Below are 21,765 nucleotides of genomic sequence, written 5' to 3' on the forward strand. Positions count from 1 at the left end.
CCGGGTTGCAGTTGGGGGGTACACACCCCACTGCCCCGTTCCTTCTCAGCCACTCACGACCGATGGAGTCCCCCGCTGGACCGGATCTCCATCCCGGTCCCCGAGTCCTCACTCCCCCATCCCAGGCCTCCCCACCCACCCCCGGGCACCCTGGGAGCTGCCCACCGCGGACTTCACCCACCATTCATCCAGCCGCGCCGCCCGCCGCGTGGACGCTGCCCTTCCTGTCACTCAATTTCTTACTCCCGCCTCCCTGCCCGGCGGTAACTGCCGCTTCCCTTGGTTTCCACGGCGACCGCTGCGAGGGGGCGGGACAACAAGGGCAGCGCCCAGGCTCCCTCAGGATTGGTGGGCGGCTCGGTCCTTTCTTGCAGCCACCCCTTCCCGTGCACCGCCCCTTCATTGGATTCCGCAACCTGATTGGTCAGACCTGTGGTGCGAGGGTCAAGTCTTCCTACAAGCCGGCCCCCTGAGGGGCGGGGGCCGAGGGTGGGCGCGCCCTACCGTGATTGGCCAGCGGGGAGCGCGCGGAGGAGAGGGGCGGGGCGGACGCGGAGCTGCAGTTAGTCTAGCGCGACCGCCGCGAGTGCGTGTGAGGGCCGCCGAGTTCTGTCCCGTGCAGGTGGGCAGCGTTAGCCGCGGCAGCAGCCAGAGCCACCGTGCGGGATAGCCATGAAGCACTACGAGGTAGGAAAGGAGGAAGCCGGGACAGAGCGGCCACCGTAGGCCTCTTTTTTTTTTCCTTTGAGGGATCACAGGAACCCCCCCCACACCTTGCGTTTAGTGCCGCGGAGGGAAGAGCTGGACGGCGCATGCGCAGTGAGCGCATGCTGCGTCCCGGGCCACTCGTAAATCCTAGTGCGCATGTGCGAGGGAGGTATTTATAAATCTGCAACCCAGGCTGTTTTGGGGGTGCCTTTTCTCGAGGGAGGGGGGGTGTCTCTGCACAAGGTGGGAAATGTGCGTAGCTTCTTTGCGGCTTTCCCAGAGGGCTGCATTGTAGACTCTGCCCTGTGGAAGAGCGACGGTGCGAAATCCTTTTTCCCGGTCTTGCACCGCGCCATCGACTCGGATTTAGGTCTAGGTGCTGCAGTCGGCCCCATCTGTGACCTTTGCACCTCCTTCTCCCACTGGATGGGTGCCCCGGACGCGAGGGAGGGCGGGCGATGCCCCTCCACCGCCAGCTCCCGCCCAGCAGCGCAGCTAACCTCGCTCTCTGGTGACCCAAGAGGTCACATCCCCCAACCCTGTGTATCACCACGGAGAAATCGTAGAAGGCAGAAGAACCGCGGATATCCTGTCCCCTTAAAACGGTCTCTTCTGATGCGCTTGTCAACGTAGCTGGAGATAAAATATCCATAATTATCGCCCACCTTTAGCCGGCGTTCTAATTCCTAGTAAGAATCCTTTTAGCAAGTGCTCTACTCTGATAGTGAGATTCTAGAATTGAAATCAAGTTTATTGTCCAAAGCCCCTGAGAACACAGACAGGAATCCAGATCATCATAGCCACTATGTTAATATGTTAAGTAAACCCTTAAACTAACAAGTTGAGAGATTTCTGGTAACCTTTTTTTTTTTTGGTGGTGGTGGTACTGGGACTTGAACTCAGACCCTACGGCGTGGACGGCATGTGCATTACCACATAAGTGATGCTCCCTAGCCCATTTTGCTTTGTAGTTTTTTTTTTTTTCTTTTCAGGTAGGGTCTTGTATTTGGTCCTAGTTGACCTGGACAGTGATCTTTATGTATTCCCGGTAGCTGGGGTGGTAGGCGTGGTTCACAATGCTCAGCTTTTTATTGGTTGAGATGGGTTTTGAACACATTCTATGGAAGTCAGCCAGGAACTTCCATCCTCCCAATTCCAACCTCCTGAGTAGCTAGGATTACAAATGTGAGCTACTGTTTGGGACTAAAATTATTTTTTTAATTTTTTATTGTAAAGAGACTGTACATTGGGGTTTCAGTTACGTGAGTAAGGTCATGAGTACATTTCCTCTTGAGTGGGACTAAATTTTTAAGTGTTGTGCAGCCACCTGTTTTCCAAGCTATGCAGAAAGCTGGAACAGATGGATGTTGAGCTAGAGGCTAGCTTGGGCAAAAGTAGCAAGTTACGATCTGAGGAACTAAATGCAGACAGAAGAGCTAGGGGTGTCATTCAGATCAGAATGATTAGAGAGACTCAGATCCACCCCCAGGATTGAGGGAAATTCAAAAAGAAAAGTAGGCCTGGTGCCTGAGGCTCATGTCTATAATCCTAGCTACTTAGGTGGCTGAGATAAGAGGATGGAGGTTTGAAGTCAGCCTAGGCAGGAAAGTTTGTGAGGTTTTTATCTCCAATGAACCACCAAGAAGCCAGAAGTGGAGCTGTGCCTCAAGTAGTAGAGCGCTAGCCTTGAGCTAAAAAGTTCAAGGACAGCGCTCAGGTCCTGAGTTCAAGTCCCAGGACTGGCATCGAAAGAAAAGCACTTCAGGTTCTTGGGAAACTATCATCACAGTGTATCTCTCGATATCATCCTGCAAGACAAATTCCACCCCCATGGAACAGTAACTCCCTGCGTCCTCCCTTCAGACCCTGATAACTTCCATCTAAAGTAGCTCTAGGGATTTTCCTCTTAAGTAAGAGAGATTCTTTTTTTCTTTCTTCCTCATTGTTCTCATACAAAAACTTGAACTCAGGACCTTGGTGGCCTTTTGCTGCTTAATGAAGAATCTCATGGACTTTTCTGCTCCGGCTGGCTTTGGACTGTGATCCTCTGATCTCAGCCTCCTGCGTACCTGGGATCACACATGTGAGGGCCCCCCACCCCCACTTTTGACATGATGTTGAGAATGAGAGGTGACCACTTTGCCGACCTCCTCCCTCCCAGGCAACTCCGCCTTTAGAATAAGGTTTTTCTAGTATGTCTTTTTCCTCTCATCACCCTCTCTGTCCAGACCCAAGAGGAAAGGCTGTGAGAGGTGTCAGCTGGAGACGCTTTCCATCATACAGCTAGTTTAGTCTTGCTGTTAGAAGTCAGATAAATAAAATCCTAGCTACTCTTAGGAGGCAGAGATCTGAAGAACACAGTTTGAAGTCAGCTGGGGCAGAAAAGTCTAAGACTGTTATCTCTGCTTAACCAGTAAAAAGCTGCATGCTCTCCAAGTAGGAGAGCAGCAGCCTTGAGCTAGAATTCACAGGAAGAGCTTGGAGCTTTGAATTCAAGCCCCAGTACTGGCGTACACAGAAAAAAAGTCTCATAGACTTTTTCTTTCTTTTTTTTAGAGCTGAGGACCAAACTCAGGGCCTTGTACTTTCTAGTCAATTGCTTTTCCACTGAGCTAAATCCCCAACCAAAATAGTCTTTTTTGGGGGTGGGGGTGGGGGAGAGGCTGTCTCTGGCCTTGAACTCTGGGCTTGGGCACAGTCCCTGAGCTTCTTTTGCTCAAGGCTAGCACTCTACCATTTGAGCTACAGTGCCACTTGCAGCTTTTTCTGTGGATATGGTGCTGAGGAATCGAACCCAGGGCCTCATGCATGCTAGACAAGCACTCTACCACTAAGTCACATTCCCAGCCCCCCAGGAAGCTGGGCTGAGCCCAAGGTGCATGATTGGCCTGGAGAATGTGATCTCTCTTGCTCAAGCCTTCTATCTGCCGGAGGAAAGGGAGCTACAATCTCACTTGGCCTTGGAGGGGCTGCGGGTGTGGAGCAACTGTGGAGCACCCACGATGCATTGTGCAAGGCCCAGGGTCCCTCCCCAGCCCTGCAGGGGGAAACAACACTGAAACCAAATGACCTTGGAGAAATAGTTCCTCACTGCCCTTATCTTTGTAGTTTTCTGGGTTCTTATCGTTCCCTGCTAGCATTTCCTGCTCCCCTACCTAAGGGAAGACCCACAGTTTCTGCAGGGAGTAAGAGTTGTCCTCCAGCCCACTTTACGAGCAAGCAGATTTGTTCTCTGATGGGTGAAGGTCAGTCAAAGCGGAAGAGGTGCTTCCTCTCAGATTTAGCACACAGTGTGAGAGAGGGTCTCAGTTATCCACATGGAAGAGGAGTTTTGGCTGAATGTGGCTGTGCCTGGCTGTAATTCTAGCTGCTCTGGAAGTGGAGAGGTAGGAGAGTGAGAGCCAATCTGGCCCTGGGCAAAAAAACTCCCGGTCCCTATTCCAAAAACTACTAAAGAAAGAAGGGCTGGGCCCGCGTCTCCATTGGTAGAGAGCCTGTCTGCACCCATGAGGCCTGAGTTCAAACCATAAAAAAGAAAAAAAAGGAATAGGTTTGTACCTTGACCTTCAGTGCAGCGGGAAGTCTAGACTCCCCCCAGATGCCTTCTGGCCTCTGGAGAGGCCTGCGAGATGAGGAAGTGCCGTTTATTTGATTTATTGGAGCTGGAGATAGAACCTAGGGTTTCAAGGATGCTAGGCCAGCCCTCTACCGCGGAGCCACGCCCCACGACGTAGCCACGCCCCGGCGCAAGCCACGCCCCGCAGCGACCACGCCCCCGCGAGGTGCCCCTGGCCTCCCTGGCTGTCACCTAGAAGCGATTTTCTGCTGTTTGGCCCCGCTGCGGGTCACCTCTGTTGCGGGAGAGGTGCCCCGCGGGAGGCGCAGCCCCCGGGCCGCCCGGCCTGGGCCGCCACTGGTCTTTGCAGGGCCAGCTCCGGAAGGAGGTTTTATTGCTGTTTCTGCCCGGCGGCGACACTGGAAGTGTGGATCCTGCAGCGGCTCCAGACTCGGGCGGCCTGGGGAGCATTTCCCCCCCCCCCGGCCCCCCCCCCCCGCCAGCTCCCCTCCTGCCCCGGGATTCCCACCCCCACCCCGCGCCACTGGCCGACATCCCCGGACCGGTCAGCGCCTGTTCCCCCCCGCCCCCCTCCGCCGCGAGCCGCAGCTGGGCCAGGCCTGGCCGCAGAACCGAGGGGCGGGCGGGGCCCCGCGTGGGTGCGCACACTCGTGAAAAGAGCCGCTCCACCCCGCATGGGCTACTCTGAGACTGTCTCTGGTTGCTCCTTGGAGCAAAAGGAATTTGATTGCCGGGTGCCAGCTACTCAGGAGGCTGAGATCTGAGGATCGCAGTTCAAAGCCAGCCCGGGCAGGAAAGTCCTCTAAACTTTTTTTTGTCAGTCGTGGGGGCCTGAACTCTGGGCCTGGGCGCTGTCCCTCAGCTCTTCAGCTCAAGGCTAGCACTCTACCATTTGAGCCACAGCACCACTTCCAGCATTTTTCTTTTTGTTTATGTGATGCTGAGGAATCAAACCCAGGGTCTCATGCGTGCAAGGCTAGCGCTCTACCACTGAGCCACCTTCCCAGCCCCCAATTTTTTTTTTGTTTGTTTTTTGATCAGTTGTGGGGCCTGAACTCTGGGCCTCGGCGCTGTCCCTCAGCTCTTCAGCTCAAGGCGAGCACCCTACCACTTGAGCCACAGCGCCACCTCTGGCTTTTTTCCCCCTGTTTATGTGATGCTGAGGAATCGAACCCAGGACCTCATGCGTGCAAGGCAAGTGCTCTACCACTGAGCCACCTTCCCAACCCTCCTTGAAACTCTGATGTCCAGTGAACCACCAGAAAACCGGAAGTGGCGCTGTGGCTCAAGTGGTAGAGCACTCGCCTCGAGCTGAAGAGCGGAGGGACAGCGCCCAGGCCCAGAGTTCAAGGCCCACAGCCCACAGAAAAAAGAAAAAGAAAAAAATGCCTTTGATTGCTCAAGCTCGGGCAGCGGTTGGAGGACCTTGGGCTGGGGCGTGGCCCCGCGTAGGCTGAGGCCCTAGCTTCCACCCCCAGCATCAGAAAAGAAGGAAAAAAAGGAAAGGGTCCACATTCACTGGGAGCCACCATCTAGGAGGTGGAGGTTCCAAGTCAGGTGTGGGTCCTGGTCCCCTTTGCCGCTCCCCACCTCTCTACTCTCAGGAGGGCTGGGTGGAGGGGGCAGGGTGGGGGGTGTGGTGGAGGGGGCAGGGTGGGGGGTGTGGTGGGCCTCTCTGAGGGAGTGTCACAATTTGTATTAACTGTTACTATTTTTATTGTTATCTTTGGTGGTATTGGGGTTTGAACTCATGGCCTCGCTTGCTAGGCAGGTCTTCTCCCACTTGAGCTATGTCCCAGCCTCTCCCCCCCTTTTTTTTTTTTTTTTGTCGGTCGTGGGGCTTGAACTCTGGATCTGGGCGCTGCCCCTCAGCTCTTCAGCTCAAGGCAAGCGCTGGACCATTTGAGCCACAGCACCACTTCCAGTTTTCTGGTGGTTTACTGGAGATACGAATCTCAAGGACTTTCCTGCTCGGGCTGGCTTTGAACCTCGATCCTCAGGTCTCCGCCTCCTGAGTAGCTCGGATGACAGGCGTGAGGCGTGAGCCACGCGAGCCCGGCTTGGCCCAGCCCTTTTGCTTTGATGAGTTGAGATAGGGTCTTTTCCTTTTGCCTGAGCCTGCATGAACCATGAGCCTCCTATTTGTGCTTCCCAAAACGGCCCTGCCCTGCAGTGCCCTGCTTTGTGTGTGTCCTGAGACTTGAACTTGTAAGGTTTGCCGTCATGGGAAGGCAGAGCAGACTCCTCTCTCCTGTTGGCTGGGTACCTGCATTGCCTGGGTACCTGGCACACTTGGAGTCTCGCCCTCGCTGTGGATTGACCCTTTTTCCAGCAGCTTGGGCTTCCAACTTGACCAGAAGCGGCCTGCAGCTCGCAAACAAACCTTTCCTCAGCCTCAATACCACAGGCCGCTCTCTCTCTCCTCGGCCATTGATTTAATTCTACCTAACAGAACTCACGGCCTGGCCGCGATCCCTGAGCTTTTTTGCTCAAGGCTAGCCCTCTACCACTTGGAGCCACAGCGCCGCTTCTGGTTTTCTGGTGGTTCGTTGGAGATCAGAATCTCAAGGACTTTCCTGCCCAGGCTTTGAACTTCCGTCTTCAGATCTCAGCCTCCTGAGTAGTGAGGATTACAGGTGTGAGCTACTAGCACCCAGTTTGCATGCGTTTTATTGGTTGACTGGTTCACAGATTCCAGGTGCTGTAGGAGCCCTAATGTAGCTCGGATGACACTAGGCCGGTCACATGTGCCAAAAACAGCCCTGCCACAACGTGCTGCTCGTCCTGACGCCCCTCCCTCCCCCTGAGGCGCACCCCTCAAGTCTCTTCCCTCCTTTCTTCTCTCTCCCTCTCTCTCTTCTTGCTGGTTCTAGTACTTGAACTCAAACCCTTGTGCTTGCACTCTCCCTTAGTTGTTTTTTATATTGCTCAAGTCTGGCACTCTGCCACTTGAGTCACAGCCTCACTTTGTTATTTTGCTTGTTATCCCGAGATAAGAGTCTCAAGGACCCTTCTGCCTGAGTTGGCTTTGAACTGCAAGACAAGGATCCTCCTGAAGCCCCAGTGCTGGCACTCGACCAGCTCTGCATCGCTCCAGGGTAAAACTCAAGCCGGCGCTCCCGCCCATCATCCTAGCTACTCAGGAGGCTGAGACCTGAGGATCATGGTTCAAAGCCAGCCCTGGCAGGAAAGTCCATGAGACTGATCTCCAATAAACCACCAGAAAACTGGAAGTGGCACTGTGGCTCAAGTGGTAGAGCGCTCGCCTTGAACTGAAGAGCTGAGGGACAGCGCCCAGGCCCAGAGTTTAATTGTCATGACCACCACCAACAACAAAAAAAGAGTAAAACCCAAAGCTTGAGCACCTCCTCACCCGCTCCCCTCAAGCTCCCTCCCCAGCACCTTGTGAGCACCATGCTGCCACAGGGCCTTTGCACGCTCTCAGGAGAGCCAGCGTGGTTCTGGTGGTCACGGCTCAGGAAGGCTTTCCCGGGCATGTCCTGTAGTCCCGGGCTGACAGTTGTGTTTTTTTAAATTCTTCTCAGCACCTGGTATTACATATTCCATGCTGTGCCCTTGATCTAGAGACCTTGGGGGCAGGGGGCGGGGTGTGGATCTCTGCGCTCCTCCTGTTAGCCCAGCCCCTGAAGCCCTGCCTAGCCCAGGGCCCATCACTGCTAGGTCTTCCTGGCTGGTGACCAAGTCTTTGCGTCAGGGAGCGAGGCACCGGGAGGGCTTGGTGAGGGGAAGGGCCTGGGCGCCCCGCAGGCCCCCCGCAGGCTGAGCTCTTCGCGTGCTCTGCAGTGCCAGCTCAGGCTGAGCAGAGGCTGCCGGTTTCACGGGCTGGGCCTGCCGTGCCCACCCCAGCAGCCCGGCGGACCGGGTCGCGGTGGGGGAGGAACCCACGGCCACCGCGACACGCGGGGCGCAGCGTGCTGGCCCCAGGCAGCCGAGCCCTGTGGCTCTTGGAGACCCACAGCGGGGCTGGTGTTGAGAGGAACACTCTTTTGCATCTGGGGGTCCTAGGGTTTGCTTTTGGCAAAGGGGTGGGGTGGGGGCTTCCCAGGTGTACTGCTCCTTAGCTCTAAGCAGAAGGTTCTAGAACTCAGAGGAAATTTATGGAATTGAAGCATTTTCCTCTATACCACCAGCACCAAAACTCACTTCATTGCTGGGCATTGCTCTCTGCCATCACAGCTGCCCAGGAGGCTGAGGTCTGAGAGTTGTGGTTCAAAGCCAGCCTGGGCATCAAAGTCCCTGAGACTCTAAATGGTAGAATGCTAGGCAGGCCCTGAGTTCAAATCCTAAGACTTCCACACACAGTACAACAACAAAAATCCCAGTCCCAAACCCTTCCCTGCAGGCTGGGATGGAGCTCAGGGGAAAAGCACTGGCCTGGGTGTGCTAGCCCCGAGTTCCAGCCCCGGCTCCACAGACAACATCATAAAAAGAACCCTGTCTCAACCAGGCACTGGTGGCTCACGCCTGACATCCTAGCTACCAAGGAGGCTGAGATCTGAGGGTCGAGGTTCAAAGCCAGCCCCTGTGGGAAAGTCCGTGAGACTCTTATGTCCAATGAAGCACCAGAAAACCAGAAGTGGCGCTGTGGCTCAAGGGGGTAGAGCACTCCGCCTTGAGCTGAAGAGCTGAGGGACAGCGCCCAGGCCCTGCGTTCAAGCCCCATGACCGACAAACACACAAAAGAACCCTGTCTCATTCTAGCTATGTCGGGGATGCCTTTAGTGCCAGCTAGACGCCGTGGGAGAGGGCAGGAGGTGGGCTGGGTGCCAGGCTGGGCTGTTGGTGGGTGGGGTTCGTGGGGGACTCACCTGGTGGCGGCCTGCAGTGGGGATTGAAGGCGCAGTGGGCGGTCAGGGGCGGGCGGCTCCTGGGGGCCCCGGGTGACTGTGGGTGCCTGGTCCTGGCGCAGCTTCCTGGCTGGGCAGCGCATTCCTGCCCAGAGATGGAGAGACCACGTGAGGTGAGGTCACCAGTGACACGCGGGGTCCCTTCTCCTCTTTGGGGGCCGGGGGGCGAGGTGCACCTGAGTGGGGTCCCCAGAACTTCCCGAGGTGTGCTGTTGAGCATTAATTGTGCTAAGGCATTTCGGGCTGGTGTCCGGAACCTGGCCTCTGTTTTTGTGGGGGGTGGGTGTGCATGCATGCATGCGTGCACGCACTGGTCCTGGGTCTTGAACTCAGGGCCTGGGTGCTGTCCCTGAGCTTTGGTGCTCAAAGCTGACGCCCTACCACTTGAGCCACAGCCCCACTGCTCACCCTTTGGCTGGTTACTAGGAGATGAGATAAGAGTCTCACCGCTTTCCTGCCCCCAGCCGCCTTCACACAGTTTTCTGCGGAGCCAGATTAGAGGCGTGAGCTGCGGGTGCGGGGGTCCCAGCTGTCTGGTGAGTGTGATGTGTAAGTGACGTCTGCAGCCTCCAGGTGGCGCCATAGCGGTCAGGGCTGCCTTTGGAGACAGGCTTAGTGGTGAAGACTGACCTTGAACTGGCAGTGAGCTCCCCCAAGTGCTGGGATTACAGGGAGTCCCACGTCCCTCTAACAGTAATCTTTTTCAATCTTCTTTCTTTCTGTTTTTCCTTTTTGTGAGCTGGTCCCAGGGCTTGACCTCAGGGCCTGGGCGCTGTCCCTGAGCTTTTTTGCTCAAGGCTAGTGCACTACTACTTGAGCCACAGCTCATTTGGAGATCAGAGTCTCACAGACGTTCCTGCCTGGGCTGGCTTTGAACCTCGATCCTCAGATCTCAAGCCTCCTGAGTAGCTGGGATGACAGGTGGGGGCTACTGGCGCCCGGCTAGAGTGATCATCTTTAATTGCCATGCTACCTGAATTGAGGGTCTCCGAGGAGGTTGGTGTGTGCAACGGAGAGGCCGAGGCTCAGGCACGCTGGCCCTCACCCCTGCAGCTTGCCTCTCCTTCGTGCCAGGGCACCCCTGCTTCTGTGGGCCTCTGCCTGCGGCAGCAAAGCAGCCAGAGAACACCACTCCCCTGTGTGCGTGGCCTGTGTCTGAACGCCGTCCTGTCTGCTAGAGGGGGCAGAGCGGGCAGGGCTCTCGGTGGGCCCTGTGAGCTGTTGGGCTGAGAGCCCCCCCTCCCGACCCCCCTGCGCCCTTGTCTAGTCCCCCTTGGGGTCTGTGGTGGTCACATCTGCCAGCCCCCGCCCCCGGCGCTGGTCCCGGAGGTGAGCCCAGCGGCGGCCTGGTCCCGGGCCAGGTGTGAGAGGTTGGTGTTTGTCCGCCCTTCCTACCCTGGGTGACATTCTGTTCCCACCATGGCGCCTCGGGGAGGCTGGCGCAATGGCAGCCCCGGGGTGCCATGGAGAAACGAGGTCACAGGCTGCGGCCAGCAGGGAAGGAGGTATTTCTGGCCGAGCAGGTGCGGCCGGTGCCACTCCCTGGCAGCTGAGCTGAGCAGTGTGGTTTTCTGGAGAGCAAAAGGGGGGAGAAGCTGGAAGGGCCGAACGGGGGCCTGCGTTGGTGATGAGAGGCGTCGACTCTGCCTGGGGCTTGAACCCCCAGCCAGCCCGCCCAGGCCCCACAGGGAGTACTTTGCTCCTGGCTCCTTGCATAGGCCGCCTGGGTGCTGCCAGGCTGCCCAGCATGGTGTGTGTGTCGGGGGGGGGTAATGGGGTGACCTGGCCTTCACTTTGCTCTTGTAGCCATCATCGGGTTCAGACCTCTGCCCCACGTGGCTCCGCTGCCCTTCTCAGCCTCCCAGCTGTGCCACGGTGGCTGCCTGGTCCTGAGTGGAAGCAGTCCCAGGTCCCAGTGCCTGGCAGTACCTATTGGCCTCCGTTCCACCTGTATCCCTCCGCCAAGCCACACTGAAGTTCCAGGTAGCAGGGGCATCACCAGCCAGAAGCAGGCGGCCAGCAGCCCTGCAGTCTGTCCGGCTGCCCCTTTCCTTACTTGCTCTCAGTCAGCACCATTCACTGATGTGGCCAGTCTGCATCTGGCTCAAGGCGGGCACTCTACCACTTGAGCCACAGCACCGCTCCCGGTTTTCTGGTGGTTCATTGGAGATAAGAGTCTCACAGACTTTTCTGCCTGGGCTGGCTTTGAGCCTTGATCCTCAGATCTCAGCCTCCTGAGTAGCTAGGATGACAGGCGGGAGCCCCTGGCACCAAGTTGGCCTTTGCACTTGTTTCTCCGTCTGCCTAGATCTTTGCCCTAGATGTGGGCATGGCTGGTGCCCTTGGGCCCAATGGGCCTTGTGCCCAGGGATTCACTTCCTGGCTACTTGTCTCCGCCGTCCTGCGTTGTCCACAGTGCCAGAAGTTGCGGTTATCTGTCCCTCAACCTCATGCATTCATTCTCCCTGACAGTCTAGAATCGCCACACAGGCCAGGCGAGGGAGGGACCTGGTGTTGGCCTCCCGCAGTTGGGGAACCCGTGGACTCTCGATTGGGGAGTGGGTGGCACAGCCAGGCTTGGGGCTCCCTTCTGTCCAGTCCTGCTCTCTCTGATGACTGACTGCCCTGGGCCAGCATAGCCAGGACCAGAGGCCATGGCCACAAGGGGGCAGTGGAGAGCGGCCCGGCTGCGGGGCCTCCCCCACCAAGCCAGTCTGCTGTTGCTGGGATTCTGCCACTAGCTGTGTGGGGCATTCCTGTGCCAGCCCGAACCCCACTGCGCAGCTGCCACTGCTCCAGTTCACCCAGGGGTACTTATCCTAGGCTGGTCTGGAACTCTTGATCCTCCTGCAACGTGCTGGAATTACAGATGTGCACCACCATGCCCAGCCCACTATATATTCTCAATATGAGTTGTGGCAGCTTGATGGTGGGCACCGTGCACTTTTTGGATGGAGTTGTGGGGCTCGGGCTCGCGAGGGGTCTGGGCCTCTGGGGCTGAAGCCTGGGATTGTTTCTTTGGCCTTGGAGCTGGGCATGGTAGAGCTGAGGCGGCTGTGCAGCGCTGGGCCCCAAGCCCTGCTCCTGAGGGTTTCTTGTAGTGCCACCTCAAAGAGGTGACTGGCAAGGGGCACCCCAGCTTTTCTGGAAGCCACACCCTGCTTGGCCTGGTAGGCTGATCCTTGCTGCTGGGAACCCCGAGCTGCCCCCTCAGCGGGTGGAGGATGAGGGAGGCAGGGGCGGGTGGTGGCAGCTGGGGCTGTGGGGGCTCGGCCGGGTTTGGCTCAGGACAGCGCCTGCCTTGTCTAGAGGAGGCAGATGGGTCCTCTCTGGGGATTGCTAGTTTTGGGGGAGGTTCTGGGGATTGAGCCCAGCAGGGCGCTGCAGGCCCAAGCAGTCTGTGGTGTTGGGGCACAGGGTGAGACAGCCAAAGGACACCTCCCCCCAAGCCGCGCGGGGACCTTGCTGTGGGGGCTGCTGCCTGTGGCTCTGGGCGGGGCTAGAGGAAGCCCCGCCCCACCCACTGCCGGGTGGGTTTCAGGCCGCCCAGGTCGTGCCCCTGGCCCTTGGCCACGCCCTGACCTTGGCCGAGCAGGAGTTGCTGTTGGCTGGGCTGAGGAATCTCGGGCCTCTGGGTGAGAATTCCTTCCCTGCTAGTGGGACTGTCAGCGCAGAGCTGCCCCTCCACGCCTCCATGACCCCCCCACGCCCCGCCAGGCCTCCTCTGTCCACTGTGCGCTCCCTTCATGGCGGCCTCTGCCAGGGCCATGCTGCCTGCCCGGCCCTCCCACTCCAGCCCTGCCCCACCACTGCGCCAGCCTAGAGCAGGGTGGAGAGGGTGGGGGCCTCCGGCAGGGAGCTCTGCCGTTTCCCCTGGCCTGCGGCCTTTTGTCTCATTTCATTTTGTTTCTGACGGGTCCTTGTAGCCTGTTGTTCCCCCTAGAATGCTTGCGTTGGTGTCTGGGGTGGCCCTCGGGGGAACTCTTGCCTGGCACGCAGACATGTTTGTGTCCGTGGAAGTCACAGTCTAGTGACAGCACCCCTCACCTCCTTCCACAACTTCAAGTTTCATTGTCCCAAAAGGAGATTGGAGCCGGGCGCCAGTGGCTCACGCCTGTCATCCTAGCTACTCAGGAGGCTGAGATCGGAGGATCGCTGTTCAAAGCCAGCCTGGGCAGCAATGTCCATGAGACTCTGATCTCCAATAAACCCCCAGAAAACTGGAGCTGTGGCTCAAGTGGTAGAGCGCTTCACCTTGAGCTGAAGAGCTCAGGGACAGCCCCAGCGTTCAGGTCCTACAACCCATAAAAAAAGGAGATCCCAGCTGGGTACTGGTAGCTCACACCTATAATCCCAGCTGCTGGTCCCAGATCTGAGGATCTCCGTGCAAAGCCAGCCCAGACAGCAAAGTCCGTGAGTCTTCTCTACAAGCAACCAGCAAAAAGCCAGAAGTGAAGCTCTGGCTCAAGTGATAGAACCCCAGACTGGAGTGAAGTTAAGGGACAGGCAGGTGCCAGTAGCTCAGTTCTGTAAACACAGCTACTCAGAGGCTGAGATCTGAGGATTGTGGTTGAAAGCCTGGGCAGCAAAGTCTGTAAGACTCATATCTCAAATTAAGCACCAGAAAAGCTGGAAGCGGTGCTGTGGCTCAAGTGGTAGAGCGCCAGCCTTGAGTAAAAAAGCTCAGGGACAGTGCCCAGGCCCCAGAGCTGGCACAAAAAATAACAAGGCAGCCCAGCACCACTTGCCACCACTCTCGCCCTCCCACCCGCGTCTGTGGGCTGTGCGCTGTGCGCCTTGGGGGTCATGAAGGCACAGGGGCCTTCACACCTGCACTGGCGAGAGCCTGCGCGGGGTCTGGGGGCTTTGGGGCCCTGGCATACCTTTGTGGGGTGCCCGTGGCTCCTCTTCCCTGTGGTCTGGCTGTGGCTGCTGGGCTCTGGGCACCGCCCTGCTCCCTGCCACCCCCTCCTGCCAGCCGAGGCCCCCGATTGGGGGGGAGGGTAGGGTTTCAGCCCCGCCCCCCAGCAGCTGGCAGCAGGCAGAGGGCTGGTTGTATTTTAAGGTGTTGAGTGGTTCCGCAGGAACTCAGAGGCCACCTGTCCCTGTGGCCGCGTGGGGCGCGTGGTTCCAGGGTTGGCTGCCCACCTGTCTCTTACCCTGGTCCCTTCTCTGGCCTTGTCCTAGGGTGGGGCTCAGCTCCCCCACTGCTCAAGGCCACAGAGCTGGGGAGAGCCCAGTGTGGACAGTAGGTGACCTTCAGCACTTCCTGGGGGCCAGGCTGATGCCCATGGTGGGGGGCGGGCGGGTGGACAGCCAGCCGGGGGGCTGCAGTCACCAGGCAGCCCTGCCAGGCCCCGCCTACACCCCCTCTGGCCTCCCCAGCAAGCTTCCTGGGTGGGAAAGGACAGGCTGGCCCAGAACGAGGCCCGGATTATGGCATCTGCCCTTTGCCCCTCCCTGGGGACCCTGCAGGTCCAGTCCCGCCTCGCCCTGACCCCCCCCCACCCCTCAGGATGGATCTTACTCCCCTGGGCTGTCCTGACTCTGCCCTGTCCTAGGCTGTGTCCCCTAGCCTTTGGGGGCTCAGGACCTGGCTGAAGGGTTTGCTTGCTGGGGCGGGGGGGGGGGCAGGTGCTGACTTACAGGTGGCCCTGGACACAGCCACAGGTGGCAAGGGCGGGGTCCCCTCCCCCTCGGGGGCCAGGCTGTGGAATGTGTCACCTGCCTGGGAACACAGATTCACAAGGAAAGTGATCCTGTGTCTCACAGCTCAGCAAGGAAATGCATGATGAGCCCTGTGGATTCTCAGAATCGTTGGGGCTCCCCCCCCCTTCACACCGCCCAAGGCCAGGCCTTCCCTGGGCGCTAGGGTAGCCGAAGGCCCCTGCCCTTCTCTGGGCGAGGTGGGAATGTGTGTGGGGGCTGGGAGCTGACTCCCCCTTTGCCCCTGTGCTGTTGGGGGGGTAGGGGGATGCGTCTTTCGGGCTCCCCCTGAAGAACACTGTGGCATGATTCCTGGGGGGCTCCGCTCGGGAGGGTTTTATATTTAGCTGGGCTGCGTCTCTGGTGCCACTCGGGTTACATTTGGCGTCGGAGCTGGTGGTGCCAGGGCAGGCACAGGCTCCCCTCCAGCACCGCGGCAGAATTTGATCACCTCCCGGCCCTGGGCGGTGGGTGGTGGGGCTGACGGCTGGCAGCTGGGCGGCCACAGCAGGGCTAGGCGGCATGGACCTCAGCTTGAGCCTGGTCGCCCGTGAGGCCAGCCAGGCCCTGAGCCCCAGTCTCGACTGCTTTCCCCGGCCCACGCCCCCCAAGGCCACCAAGAAAGCTAAGAAAGCTGTTCTCTTCTTCGAGGTGGAGATCCTGGACGCCAAGACCAGGGAGAAACTCTGCTTCCTGGACAAGGTAGGACCGGCACCCGGGGCCCTGCGCCCAGCCCTCTGCGCTCCACCCCTGCCCGCCGCAGGACACAGGAGAGGCACTGCCCGTGTCTGGGGCACCGTGGCTATCTGTGGCCCTCGGTGTATGGCCGGGAAGTCGGCTTCTGGCTGGGGAGTCTGTAGGGCTTGGTGTCTGGGAAGGAGGCGTGGCGGGGGGGGGGGCGATGTCACCCCCTGGGAGGAAGGCATAGAGCAGCCCCAGGCAGATGTGGAACCCATGGGAAACTTTACTGTCTCCTCACCAGCTGGGCCCATCCTGGGTGCCTGGGACCCCAGCTCCACGCCGCCAAGGGCGTTGCTGCTCCAGCTTGGACCATGGGGGGGGGGCTGGGCCCTGACTCCCCCTCCCCAGTGCAGCAGCCCCGGTCTCCACCCCCTGTGTCTGCCTGGAGCTTGGCCTCCCCAGCTGACCCCCCACCCCGCCTCCAGGTGGAGCCTCAGGCCACCATTGCAGAAATCAAGAACCTCTTCACCAAGACCCGTGAGTGCACAAGGTTCCTACCGCCCCCCACTCCCGCGACCCCAGGCAGAGACCTGCCTGTGCTCCGACCCCGCCCTGCTTCGGCCATCGTGGGAACGCCCTTGCGGGGCTCTCGAAGGACAAAGGCCGCCTCTGCCGTCCCGTCCGGGTCCTGTCCCGCCCGCGCTCTTGCCGTGGCCCGGCCAGGGCGGGCGGCCCGCGGGGTCCCCCGGGGGCTGGCACACGGTGGCCGCAGCCTGCCGGGTTTGTGACCGCCACTGTCTCTGCAGATCCTCAGTGGTACCCAGCCCGCCAGTCCCTCCGCCTGGACCCCAGTAAGTTGGGCCGCGTGGGCGTCCCGGGCTCCCTGGGCGGAGGGCAGGGGGCCCCGGGCAGCCCTGAGCCCCGGCCGCCTCTCCGCAGAGGGCAAGTCCCTGAAGGACGAGGATGTCCTGCAGAAGCTGCCCGTGGGCACCACGGCCACGCTCTACTTCCGCGACCTGGGCGCCCAGATCAGCTGGGTGACGGTGAGTCCCGCGCCCTCGCCCTCCGCCCCGCGGGCCAGCCCGCCCGTGACGCCCCCTGCGCCCCCAGGTCTTCCTGACCGAGTACGCCGGCCCGCTGTTCATCTACCTTCTCTTCTACTTCCGCGTGCCCTTCATCTACGGCCACAAATACGACTTCACGTCCAGTCGGCACTCGGTGGTGCAGTGAGTGGGGCCCCCGGGGGCGGGGGGCGGGGGGCCCACGCCGCGGCGCCCTGAGCCCGCCTCCCCCACAGCCTCGCCTGCATCTGCCACTCCTTCCACTACGTGAAGCGCCTGCTGGAGACTCTCTTCGTGCACCGCTTCTCCCACGGCACCATGCCCTTGCGCAACATCTTCAAGGTGAGGGGAGCTCTGGCAGGCCTGCCTGCGCAGGGACCCACCACCACCAGCCCCGCCCCGGGTGCCCAGCCACAACCAAACCCTGCCCACCACCCCAGTCTACGGCGGAGCGGCAGCCCCGCCTCCAGCCCGCCTGTAAGGCAGAGCTGCAGCCCTGGCTGGCCCCGCCTCTGGGGAGCCCCGCCCCCAGCCAGCCTGCAAGGCAGCTGCAGCCCTGGCTGGCCCCGCCCCTGGGGAGCCCCGCCTCCAGCCAGCCTGCAAGGTGGAGCTACAGCCCTGGCTGGCCCCGCCCCTGGGGAGCCCCGCCTCCAGCCAGCCTGTAAGGCGGAGCTGCAGCCCTGGCTGGCCCAGCCCCTGGGGAGCCCCGCCTCCAGCCAGCCTGTAAGGCGGAGCTGCAGCCCTGGCTGGCCCCGCCCCTGGGGAGCCCCGCCTCCAGCCAGCCTGTAAGGCAGAGCTGCAGCCCTGGCTGGCCCCGCCCCTGGGGAGCCCCGCCTCCACCCCGCCTGTAAGGCAGAGCTGCAGCCCTGGCTGGCCCCGCCCCGCCCTCGCCCACCATCCTGTCCTGTCCCTTCCCTGCCTCTCTCCCTGCCGGCTCATGTTTAGAACTGCACCTACTACTGGGGCTTCGCGGCCTGGATGGCGTATTACATCAACCACCCGCTCTACACGCCCCCCAGTAAGTGTCCTCGGATGGGATCGCGCCCCTCCCCGCGCCCTCCCCCTGCCAGCCTGCCCTCACGGCTCCCTGTGCTTCCCCCGTAGCCTACGGCGCTCAGCAGGTTAAGCTGGCACTGGCCATCTTCGTGGTAAGGAGGCTGGGGTGGCTGGTGGCGTGGGCAGAGCAGGGGCGCGGGCTGCAGGAGGAGGGAAGGGCTCTGGGCTGAGCTCATTCCGCCTCGCAGATCTGCCAGCTAGGCAATTTCTCCATCCACATGGCCCTGCGGGACCTGCGGCCTGCGGGTGAGTGCGGGTGCGGGCGGGCCGGGGAGGGGGAGGTGGGGTCAGACCGGGGGCTGGCTCCAACCTTCCGCCCTGGGCCCCACCAGGGTCCAAGACCAGGAAGATCCCATACCCCACCAAGAACCCCTTCACGTGGCTCTTCCTGCTGGTATCCTGCCCTAACTACACCTACGAGGTAAGGGCGCCCTGGTCTCCCCCACCCTGGGCTGGGAGGCATGTGGGGTCTTCTGTGGGGGAACGTGGACAAGACAGCAGCACTCACCGGCCTGAGCTGCCCACAGGTGGGGTCCTGGATCGGCTTTGCCATCATGACGCAGTGTGTGCCAGGTGAGCGCCCCCCTCCTCTCCCCAGCACCCCACCTTGCCCCCGCTTCCCGGGCTCGCCCTGACACCTGCATCCCACCCCGCAGTGGCTCTCTTTTCCCTGGTGGGTTTCACCCAGATGACCATCTGGGCCAAGGGCAAGCACCGCAGCTACCTGAAGGAGTTCCGGGACTACCCGCCCCTGCGTATGCCCATCATCCCCTTCCTGTTATAGCGCCCAGCCCTGTCCCTGGGCGGCCCCACCCTCCCGCACCCCGAATAAAACTGCCTGCTCGCCCCACTGGACCTCCTGTGTTGTCTCCAGCCATGCTCCCCTCCCCACAGTAAGCCATGCACTCAGGTTGAGGCGTGCCTGCAGGCAGGCGTTTATTTCTGGCGGGCTCACAGGGCGGAGCGGCCCCTACAAGGCCACCTCGAAGCCCACCTCGCCGATCACCTCGCCCTTGGCCACTCTGGCTGCCCTCTGTTCCCTCCGATGCTTGCGCTGCAGCAGCCGCCGCTCGCGTTCGAACTCCTTCATGCGCATCACGTAGCTGGGGGAAGGGAAGAGGCTCAGGCTGCGGGCGGGGCCCGGACCCCCAGGGCCCAGCAGGGAAGGGCGCCTCCCTGCTGTGGGCGGAGCAGAGGCAGGCTGGGAAGGAGCGCGGGGTGGGTGGGGCTGGGGCGTGGCCGGCGGTGGGCGTGGCCGGCGGTGGGCGTGGCCGGGACTCACTCTTGGTGCTCGCAGTAGTCCCAGTCGTGTTGCGCGTGTTTGCAGGCCAGGAAGTTGGGGAAGTTGTCGCGCTTGCACTTGAGCAGGCGGATGAGGTAGTGGGCGCAGTAGTCGCGCTGCTCCAGGCTCAGCTGCGCATCGTTCATCTCCTGCTGCGTGGCCACCATCACTGCAGGGGCGGGGCGGGGCGGGGCTGAGCGTCCACCGCCCTCCGCACCAGGACCCTCCGCACCGTGGGTGCCCCCCATCCGCCCCACGCGCGTGCGAAGTCCTGGCCGCCGGCCTCCCCCTTCACGAGGCTGACTGGGGTCCTTAGAGCGGGGCGCCATTCCCTGAATCCAGGGCCCCGGGGCCCCTCAAGCCTCCCCTGCTCCCTGCCCAGGCGGCAAGGCGAAGCAAGCTCACCCCCGGGCGGGGAGGGGGCTCGCCGGCACAGCACCCGCTCAGCAAGCACAGGGCCCCGATCGAACCCATCTAACAACAACCAAACCAGCAACCTAAGCCCAGCACCAGCGGCTCACATCGGTAAGCCCGGCTGCCAAGATGGTTGACATCTGAGGACCGCGGTTCAAAGTCGGCCCAGGCAGGAAAAGTCCATGAGACTCTTAGCTCCAATGAACCACGAAAAAGCTGGCAGTGGAGCTGTGGCTTAAGTGGTAGAGCGTTAGCTTTGAGCACACACTCAGTTCAAGCACTCAATTCCAGTCCTCATGCTCATCCTGAGATCAAACCTCAGTCACACACTCACTCTGACAAACGATCACTCCCCGCCCCCCAAAAAAGCCTCCCCTCTAAACAAAACAAAACAAACCTCAAACTATGTTCCCGGAGAGGCCGCAGTTCTGCCCTGGAGCTGGCTCGTGTCACCAGCGTCCAGGCTGTGATTTGGTGAGACCAGGGCCTGGTTTGCCCGACACGTCTTGGGGTGTCCACCCCCCACCACCCTGGGACAGGCTTCCCTTGCCCAGATCTGTCTCCTGTGATTCCCTCCAATGATGAACCTAGTCTCGCCCCCCTCCCCCCCATCTAGGTCCTCCCTGAACCCAAATCGCACCTCTACAGGCCTCGGCCCCTCCCTCCTCTCGGCCACACACGGCACCCACACGGTGCTCGGTGGAAAGGGGAAGGTGACACAAGCTGACCAGGGCACAATGTGGAGGGAAGGCAGGGGCTGAGGGGAGAACGCTGGGAGGGGTGGCATGCGCAGGCCAGGGGCGAGGCAGGCAGGAACATGGGAAAGAACATTCCAGATGGCTGGGAGATCCGGGGTTTTAGCCTAAGCTCAGGAAGGACAGAGCTTCACTGGGCCCCGCCAGCCCGTGAGCGGCGGGCCACGGGGCGGGCGGGAGCTCGGGGCGGGATGGGCGCTCTGGGGCTGGGGCCTGGCCCACAGCTGGTGCCCCACAGCGCAGCCCCAGGGCTTGCTTAGCACGACACCCCAAAACGCAAGGCCTGGCCGAGCCGTCCTTCCGGGAGGGGCACTCGCTCGCCGCCGCCGCAGCCTCAGTTTCCCTCCGGTCCCCAGGCAGGGTCCCCTGCGTCCCCCCCCCCCGCCCGAGCACGGAGCCGAGCCCAGTCCCGAGGCCGCGGTGTCGGGGTCCCGTGCCTCTCGCCCCGCGCATGCGCCCTGAGCCTCACCGCGCTCCTTGCGGTCCGGGAGGCCGTAGTCGGGCGGAAACACGGGCATATTCAGGGGGTCGGGCTCCCCCGAGCCATCGCTGAGGTAGCGCCGGGCCAGGTGCGCCCTCATGGCTGCTCCGCCGCCGAACCCCGCAGCAACCGGGGTCACCTCGCTCCCGCCCGGAAGTCCCGCCCCGCTTTGCGCGCAGCGGCTTCCGGTTGCGGTGACCGCGGCGGGGAGCGCAGAGATGAGCGCTCCGAGCGCTCCCGGCCGGGCTCGCGCGGCCCCTGGCGGCCGGGCGGAGGCGGGACACGCGCGGCCTCCGGGGCGCCGGCCGGGCCGCGGACTCCCACCTACAATTAGCTACTCAGAAAAAGCCGGGGGTGCGGCGGCGGCTCCAGTGGCAGCGCGCTTGGCTTGGTGGAGAGCGGGTCAGGGTCAGCGCCCAGGCCCTGAGTTCAAGCCCCAGGACTGGAAAAAGAAAAGAGTGAAACAAAAAGTTCCCTGGCCTCAGGCATTCTGTTACAGCAACCGCAGAACACGGACAGATCCAGGGGTTTATGTGAGGAGAAAGCAAGCCGACCCGTGCAGGGACGAGCAGGGAGAGCCGCGCGGAGGAGTGGAGAGCAACCAATCAGATTGTCGCATGAGTTAAATAGGGCGGGCAAAGGGGACCAATCAGGTGGTCGCTTGAGTGAACAGCAAAAACAGGAGGGACCAATCCGAAGTGACCAATCAGAGTGTTGTATAAATGAGTAGGTCAAGAAGAAGGGACCAATCAGATGGGTGGAGTCAGGCCTAGCGTTTGCGGGGCCTCCCGCCACACGCCAGCGCTGGCTGCTCCCGTTAGTCGCCTAGGGTCTCGCTTTCATTTCTGGGCCTGGGTCGGCTTGAACCCCGACCGCCCTGTTTACACTTCCCGAGTGCGGGGGATGGCAGGCGTGTCCCACCCCGGCCTGTTTATTGGTTGAGATGGGGGGTCTTAGTCCCTTTTTCCCCTGGCTGGCCTCAAACCTGGGTCCTCCTGCCCTCGGCCTCTCCAGTGGCTGGGATGACAGGTGTGCGCCTCGGGCTCTCCGAAGGTCTTGAGATGCGGATATTCTAGCCTGGCATGCTCGCCCTCGGGTGGGGGGCATCAGGCCACACGTCTGGGGCCGGGGGTGGGGGGCAGAGCCAGGCCCCGGCAGCCGTCCTCGGAGAGCTTC

General features: G+C 61.0%; 2 protein-coding genes across 2 annotated transcripts; one reads left to right on the forward strand and one right to left on the reverse strand.

Moving 5' to 3' along the window:
- The first annotated feature begins 546 nt into the window (after positions 1–546).
- On the forward strand, positions 547–18,507 carry Tecr (trans-2,3-enoyl-CoA reductase). Its single transcript, XM_013034232.1, has 13 exons — positions 547–687; positions 15,511–15,561; positions 16,026–16,077; positions 16,347–16,391; positions 16,480–16,583; positions 16,651–16,766; positions 16,838–16,943; positions 17,547–17,619; positions 17,706–17,749; positions 17,846–17,903; positions 17,990–18,078; positions 18,185–18,230; positions 18,314–18,507. The coding sequence occupies exons 1-13, from the start codon at positions 673–675 to the stop codon at positions 18,439–18,441; spliced, it is 927 nt and encodes a 308-aa protein (XP_012889686.1). The 5' UTR covers positions 547–672; the 3' UTR covers positions 18,442–18,507.
- Positions 18,508–18,577: 70 nt separating this feature from the next.
- Positions 18,578–20,772, reverse strand: Ndufb7 (NADH dehydrogenase (ubiquinone) 1 beta subcomplex, 7, 18kDa). Its single transcript, XM_013034233.1, has 3 exons — positions 20,578–20,772; positions 18,940–19,108; positions 18,578–18,760 (listed from the first exon to the last, which is right to left on the reverse strand). The coding sequence occupies exons 1-3, from the start codon at positions 20,687–20,689 to the stop codon at positions 18,628–18,630; spliced, it is 414 nt and encodes a 137-aa protein (XP_012889687.1). The 5' UTR covers positions 20,690–20,772; the 3' UTR covers positions 18,578–18,627.
- Between the last annotated feature and the right edge of the window lie 993 nt (positions 20,773–21,765).

The sequence above is a fragment of the Dipodomys ordii genome, unplaced genomic scaffold, assembly GCF_000151885.1.
Source record: "Dipodomys ordii isolate 6190 unplaced genomic scaffold, Dord_2.0 Scaffold184, whole genome shotgun sequence".
Classification (NCBI taxonomy): Eukaryota; Metazoa; Chordata; class Mammalia; order Rodentia; family Heteromyidae; genus Dipodomys; species Dipodomys ordii.

What these genes read in the sequence shown, in the direction of transcription:
- Tecr (XM_013034232.1), top strand. An exon ending in CCCGCTCTACACGCCCCCCA is followed by an intron (nt 17,620 to 17,705) that starts GTAAGTGTCCTC and finishes CTTCCCCCGTAG; the next exon opens with CCTACGGCGCTCAGCAGGTT. An exon ending in GCCCTAACTACACCTACGAG is followed by an intron (nt 18,079 to 18,184) that starts GTAAGGGCGCCC and finishes AGCTGCCCACAG; the next exon opens with GTGGGGTCCTGGATCGGCTT.
- Ndufb7 (XM_013034233.1), bottom strand. Translation starts at nt 20,689, where the DNA reads ATGAGGGCGCACCTGGCCCGGCGCTACCTCAGCGATGGCTCGGGGGAG. An exon ending in CCCGGACCGCAAGGAGCGCG is followed by an intron (nt 19,109 to 20,577) that starts GTGAGGCTCAGG and finishes CCGCCCCTGCAG; the next exon opens with TGATGGTGGCCACGCAGCAG. An exon ending in GACTACTGCGAGCACCAAGA is followed by an intron (nt 18,761 to 18,939) that starts GTGAGTCCCGGC and finishes CCCTTCCCCCAG; the next exon opens with CTACGTGATGCGCATGAAGG.